At 44.3% G+C, this 6,853-nt stretch overlaps 1 protein-coding gene across 1 annotated transcript; it reads right to left on the bottom strand.

The window, feature by feature from the left end:
• Positions 1–521: 521 nt before the first annotated feature.
• LOC122126600 (epididymal secretory protein E3-beta-like) lies at positions 522–2,914 on the bottom strand. Its single transcript, XM_042701098.1, has 2 exons — positions 2,758–2,914; positions 522–1,358 (listed from the first exon to the last, which is right to left on the bottom strand). The coding sequence occupies exons 1-2, from the start codon at positions 2,773–2,775 to the stop codon at positions 900–902; spliced, it is 477 nt and encodes a 158-aa protein (XP_042557032.1). The 5' UTR covers positions 2,776–2,914; the 3' UTR covers positions 522–899.
• Between the last annotated feature and the right edge of the window lie 3,939 nt (positions 2,915–6,853).

Here is a 6,853-nt window from a genome sequence, read left to right as displayed (position 1 = left end):
GACTTGTCCAGAAATTCCTATTTGGCCATCAGAGTCAAGGACCATAAGTGAAGAGTCCCTACTTTTATTTGTTTGTATTTTTTGTTTTTGTTGGTTGTGGGGCTTGAACTGGGTCTAGGCACTGTCCCTGAGCTCTTCAGCTCAAGGCAAGCACACTCTCCCTTGAGCCAAAGCACCACTTCTGGTTTTCTGGTGGTTAATTGGAGATAAGAGTCTCAAGGACATTCCTGCCCAGGCTGGCTTTGAACTGCAATCCTCAGATCTCAGCCTCCTGAGTAGCTAGGATTACAGGTGTGAGCCACCACAACCCAGCTGAGTCCTTACTTTTAAAGAGAAATTTCAAACCTTAACCTTTACCTTGTGACAAAAGCACTTAGTATTACAAAGCACCATACTTTAGAGTATTATTTTCATATCAACAAAGCCAGTAGTGGAGTTGTGGTTCAAGTTGTAGAGCCCCAACCTTGGATGCATAGCTAAGGAACAGCACCCAGAACCTGAGTTCAAGCCTCAGCACTGGAACAACAATAAAAAAGCAGAAGTGAATTAAGTAAATGAGGACAGAGTCATATTCTACACAAAGAACACTGTAAAACAAATTTGTACTTTCAAAAATCTATGTGATACATAACAAATGATTGAAAAACATTGATACACAAATGCAAATCAAGGAGTAATGGTGGCTATATAGGCTGGAGGCACCACTTGAGAACTACTAAATACTCTCCCCAAATCTGGAACACAGCAGAGTAGTGCACACCTATAATTGCAGCAGGTCAGGAGGCATAGATAGGAGGATTTTGATTCAAGGGCAGCTTAAGCAAAAATGCAAGAACCAATCTGAAAAAAAATAAACAAGAACATCACAACAACAAAGCCCTGGGGCTGACACAGTCTTTCTAGTAGAAGACAGTGTCTATAGTCTTCATGTCTTCTATGCTTTCCACATACCCATCCATATTACAATGGAACTGAACATAGCTGTAGCTCCTGATCTCTCTGTAGCTATTTGTGAAACTATTCCAGTGGCACTTGAGCACTTTGATGGGAGTCTGGGCCCATATGTAGGCATTTCTGTAAAGCTTTTTCCAGTTGACACTATTGCATACTTGCTTGATTTTGTACCAGGAGGCATAAATGAACAGGTGAGAGGTCTTGTGTTTCAGAGCTTTCTCCCTCATAAGTACATCACATCTGTACACATGAAATTGTTGGCTTGGATTTAGATAGTGCTCTGCCATAAACTCCTTCCTGGAAATGTCATGGCCATGAACAAGTAGCCTGCACTGGAGGCAGAGGAGAGCCACAAGACTGCCCCAGACCTTCAGAGAAGATGCCATGTCAGCTACCAGGGTCACCTGTAAGTGCACAGGGAAGAGAGAAGGAAGTACAATAAAATATTTCTGTGGGTGGAGCTCCACTTTATCAATTAATTAACTGATTAATCAATTGATTTAGTACTATAAGAGAAGAGCCTGGGCACTGTCCCTTAGCTTTTCACTCTAGACTGGAACTCTACCACAGTTCTGCCTCTGAATTTTGGGTGATTAATTGGAGTTAAGAGTCCAACAGAGGGCTGGGAAGGTGGCTCAGTGGTAGAGCGCTTACTTTGCATGCATGAGACCCTGGGTTCGATTCCTCAGCACCACATAAGCAAAAAAGAAAAAAACTGGAAGTGGCGCTGTGGCTCAAGTGGTAGAGCGCTAGCTTTAAGCTGAAGAGCTGAGGAACAGCGTCCAGGCCCAGAGTTCAGGCCCCATGATCGGACTAAAAAAAAAAAAAAGAGTCCAACAGACTTTCTACCTAGCCTATCTTTGAACTATGATTCTCAGATCTCAGCTTTCTGAATACCCTACCAGTGCCTGGCTAGAGCAAAACTTTAAAACTCCTTCCCCTGCCAGTGAAAGTACCTGGGCTTTATTTTACTGAGTGGTTCCCAGGCTACATGGTGATTACTCTCATTAAATAATAAAGTTTATAGGAAATAGAAAAGTATTTGGGGGTCTGGGAAGGTGGCTCAGTGGTAGAGTGCTTGCCTTGCATGCATGAGGCCCTGGGTTCGATTCCTCTGTACCACATAAGCAAAAAGAAAAAAGCTGGAAGTGGCACTGTGGCTCAAGTAGTAGAGCGCTAGCCTTGAGCTGAAGAGCTGAGGGACAGCGCCCAGGCCCCAGAGTTCAGGCCCCATGACTGGACCCCTAAAAAAAAAGAAAAAGAAAAAAAGAAAAGTATCTGGCAGAATATGTAAGCCATGAATGAAATGGGAGGGGGGAGGAAGTAAGAGAAATATATTAATATATTAATCACCTTGTGTGGCCTCTCTTTATACTTAAACTGAGGAACCCATCAATCTCCAGCTAGCTCTAGTGAGCAACTAAACTCTTAGGAGATTCTGTGTTCAAAAGAACATAAAATGTATCATTTTCTATTCTTGTGTGTGTGTGTCTATGTCTGTGTCTGTGTATGTGTGTGTGTCAGTTGTGGGGCCTGAAGTCCTGGCCTGGGCTCTGTCCCTCAGCTCTTCAGCTCAAGGCTAGCACTCTGCCACTTAAGCCATGGCACCACTTCCGGCTTTTTCTGCTTATCTGCTGCTGAGGAATCGAACCCAGGACTTCATGCATACAAGGGGAACACTCTACCACTGAGCCACCTTCCCAGACCCTCATTTTCTCTTCTTTACCATCTGAAAAATCAGTCTCCACCCAGTGATTCTGAGCCTTGAAATCAATAATCCTATCACGAACTATCATAACTCACCTGGTTCAGATCAAGCATTCACGCTGCTGGTTGCAGTGGTCTTGGTATGAGAATCTGAATAGCAGAGTTTGTATTCTTTTCTTTGTTCCCAAGAAGTCCACGGCAGTAGAGAAAGGAAAGCCCTCATGGTGATGTGGGCGTGGTGAGAGAAAGCATCTTTTTCTGTGAGCCTACCCTCTCATGTGGAACACTAAGTTCACTCTGAGACTAGTCTCAGACAAAGGGTACAAACATCAAAGAATGAGTCTTGGCACAAAGAAATTTGCAAAGCATGGCAGATTAAGTGGCCTCAGAGAGAGTTAGCTGTAGTTTCAGGAGACAATTGGTGATCTGGTCCCTAAACTCACTTCAATGAGGATAGAAAAGGTATCTAGGCCAAAGTACAAATTATGGATAAACTGAGATACTAAGCCAGGCACTGGTGGCTCATGTCTGTAATCCTAGATACTCAGGAGGCTGAGATCTGACAATTGTGGTTCAAAGCCAGCCTAAGCAGAAAAACCTATGAGACTCTTATCTCCAATTAAACTCCAAATATCTAGAAGTGAAGGTATGGTTGAAGTGTTAGAGTTCTAGCCTTGAGCAAAAGTGTTTATGTACAGTGATCAGGCCCTGAATTCTAGCCTTAGGACCGAAAACAAGAAAAAAAGAAGAAAGGAAAGAAGGAAGGAAGGAAGGAAGGAAGGAAGGAAGGAAGGAAGGGAGAAAAGAGAGAAAGAGCTGGAGAAGAGCTGAGAAAGACTGTGAAAGGGAGAGAGGGAGTAAGAGAAAGAGAGAGAGAGAGAAAGAGAGAGAGAGAGAGAGAGAGAACCTGAGATACTAAACCAGAATCTAAAGCTTGCTAGACAAGTGCTCAACCTAGCCTTTTGCTTATATTTGCTTTTGATTTTGTTTTGGGGGGATTTTTTGCCAGTCCTAGGGCTTGAACTCAGGGCCTGGGCACTGTCCCTGGGCTTCTTTTGCTCAAGGCTAGCACTCTACTACTTGAGCCACAGCACCACTTATGGCTTTTTTTATATATGTGATACTGAGGAATTGAACCCAGGGCTTCATGTATGCTAAGCAAGCACTCTACCACTAAGCCACATTCCCAGCCCTATATTTTGCTTTTGAGTCAGACAGGGTCTCACTAACTTTACCTTGACTGGCTTCAAACTCATAATCCTCTTGCCTCCATCTCCTGAGTAGCTGGCAATTAGTGTTTCAAGGAACAAGTTTAAGGGACTGGGGAAATAACTCAGTAATAGAGTACTGACCAAGCATGTTCAAGGCTCTGAGTTTGATCCTCAGCATGGAAAAAATGAATAAAATAAAACAGTAAGCTAAGAAAGTGATCTATGGGGGTCTGGGAAGGTGGCTCAGTGGTAGAGAGCTTGCCTTGCATGCCTGAGGCCCTGGGTTCGATTCCTCAGCACCACAATAGCAAAAAGAAAAAAGCCAGAAGTGGCGCTGTGGCTCAAGTGGTAGAGCGCTAGCCTTGAGCTGAAGAGCTGAGGGACAGCGTCCAGGCCCAGAGTTCAGGCCCCATGACCGGACCCAAAAAAAAAAAAAAAGTGATCTATGGTTTCTTAAAGGCTCATATCCTAAGGCATATTAATTATAGAATAGTGTAGAGCATCAGCAAGTAATTTGGAGACTTATAAGAAGAATGCAAGGGAAAGTAGGTCTTAAATAATAAAGTGCTATGCTAATATCTTCTTTGTGTGTGTGAGGGGGAGTATGCAGTTTGAACTCAGGGTCAGGTTGCTCTTTTTTAGCTTTTTAGATCAAGATTGGTGCTTTGCCATTTGAGCCACACCTCCATTTTTTATTTTTTGTTGGCTAATTAAAGATAAGAATCTCATGTGACTTTTCTGCCTAGTCTGGCTTTGAACCTCAATCCTTAGATCTGTTTTCTCAATAGTTAAGATTACAATCATGAGCCACTGGCACCTTGCTCTATTGTTAGTAACATAAGTACGATTGTTCCATTACAAACATTTCCAGTATCAGCAAGTGCTATATTTGTCAAATAAGTGATGTTCTACTTTAGATGTGGGAAAACATTAACTGTGAATACCATGAATTCTGTGATGATATAAGGAGGACTGAGATCATGATCAACTAGGTTGTGTGTGTGTGTGAGAGGGGGGGGGGGTGGGAGCACCAGTATTGGAGCTTCAACTCTCAGGGCCTTATACTCTTGCTTGGCTTTTTTGCTTCAAGCTGCCACTTAACTACTTAAGTCACACCTCCATTTCCAGCTTTTTGGTATTTAATTGGAAATAAGAATCTCATGAAGCAGGCACCAGGGTCTCATGCCTGTAATTCTAACTACTCAGGAAGCTGAGATCTGAGAATCCCAGTTCAAAGCCCAACTGGGCAGGAAAGTCTGTGAAACTCTTATCTCCAATTAACCACCAGAAAACTGGAAGTTGTGCTGTAGCTCAAAGTGGTAGAGCACTAACTAGCCTTGAGTGAAAAGCTCAGGGAGAGTACCCAGACCCTGAGTTTGTTGAAAGGTGAATCCAATTGGTGAGATACAAAGAAGCCACATTTTGAGAGGTCAAATGGAAGTTTTTATTAAAAAGCCAGCATCTGCAAGCAGACTATTGTCAAAAAGACCTGCAGCCCGTCTAACACACTTAACAATGTTAGAAACCTGAGCCATGAGAGCAGGAAAGTCAGAGGAGAAAAACAATACAAACAACCCAGATCAACCCCAATGGAAAGCTGAAGTGGGAGACCATGGTGACTGGACGAGAGCCAGAAAGGACACAGCACATGAGGCCTGGCATGAGGTCTGAGCTGGTCTGAACCTAAACTAGAGTCAGGTCAGGGGCAGGGTCACAGGGAGCTTGGAAGTTCATGACCCACTACTGGCAGGTCCAGTAACCTATTGTCCAAGTCCCACCCCTGCCTCTAAGAATTCAGGCACATTCATCACCTGGGAAATGGGATTTCCCCTTCTTCCACTAGGAAGACAAGATTGCACCAGTAAAAGGAAATTCCCTATCCACCGCATGACCAAGATGGCACCCGTTAGATCCAGCATCCCCTCTTCAAGCCCCACAACCGACAACAAACAACAACAACAACAAAAACTCATGGATTTTCCTGCCTGGGCTGATTTCAGATCTCAGATCCCAGCTTCCTGAGTAGCTAGAATTACAGGCATGAGCCCCCCCCCCCCCCCCCCCCGTACCAACTAACCATACCATATTTTGGCAGGACTGCTTGCCTTTTGCTCCTGCCCAAAATTTCTCTTCTATCTAAACCTAACACTCATGTCTGTGCCCTGAAGATGAACTGAAGTGTTTTCTGTGTCTCTGTTAGCTGTGGATGCTTGATAGCAAGGCTGATAAATCTTCTTCTTCCCTTTACCATTACCTATCTATTGGTCATGTTGGGGCAAGTGGCTGTGCCTAACACGCAGAACATCTGCAATTGGTCTCTTGGCCTAAAACTCTGATTTCCATTTGAAGCAGGGATGCTGATTCTAACCAGTGTTATCTTGGCCACATGGTAGATGATATTTATTGTAAATACCCATGATGCTAAAACATTTTTGCCCCTGTTATCAGATGTGCTTTCTGTAAGGTATATTAAATAGGTAGGTTTCATTAGGTAGCCGATAAAGAGAACACCACACGCTATTCAGGCAGGAAAAAAAGTTTATTTACCAAACTGTTTACCCACCCCCCACCCCCGCCATGCATGGTAGAGAAGTATGGCTGAAAAGGAAAGTTGGGGGGAAGGAAGAGGGCCACCCACCTCTGGGCCAGGACTTATCTAGGCCAGGGACAGGAAAAGGTGTGGCCAGGTGGGGAGAAAAGTGTGGCCACACTGGATCTGAATGTGACCTCAGGGTCTGGGACCCTCCTAAGGTCAGATGGGATGCATGTTACCAGAGGTGGCCTGGGATGTGACCTAGTAGGAGGGGAAGGTGACTGCTTCCAGGTCTGCCAGTGACATGATGTCTGCAAGAAGGAGTCTCCCCCCAAGGGGGGAACAGGTGTACCTCGAAGTCAGTGTTGGTACAGAAGGGGCAAGGAGCCCTTTTTATTCTTGACAGGTGAATCCACTGTGACTGTCCCTTGGGCTTGACTGCTATGGG

This window comes from Dipodomys spectabilis, unplaced genomic scaffold (genome assembly GCF_019054845.1).
Source record: "Dipodomys spectabilis isolate Male_0828 unplaced genomic scaffold, ASM1905484v1 ptg000286l, whole genome shotgun sequence".
Taxonomy (NCBI): Eukaryota; Metazoa; Chordata; class Mammalia; order Rodentia; family Heteromyidae; genus Dipodomys; species Dipodomys spectabilis.
The sequence above is the reverse complement of the archived record's forward strand: the minus strand, read 5'-3'. Positions and strand labels throughout refer to the sequence as shown.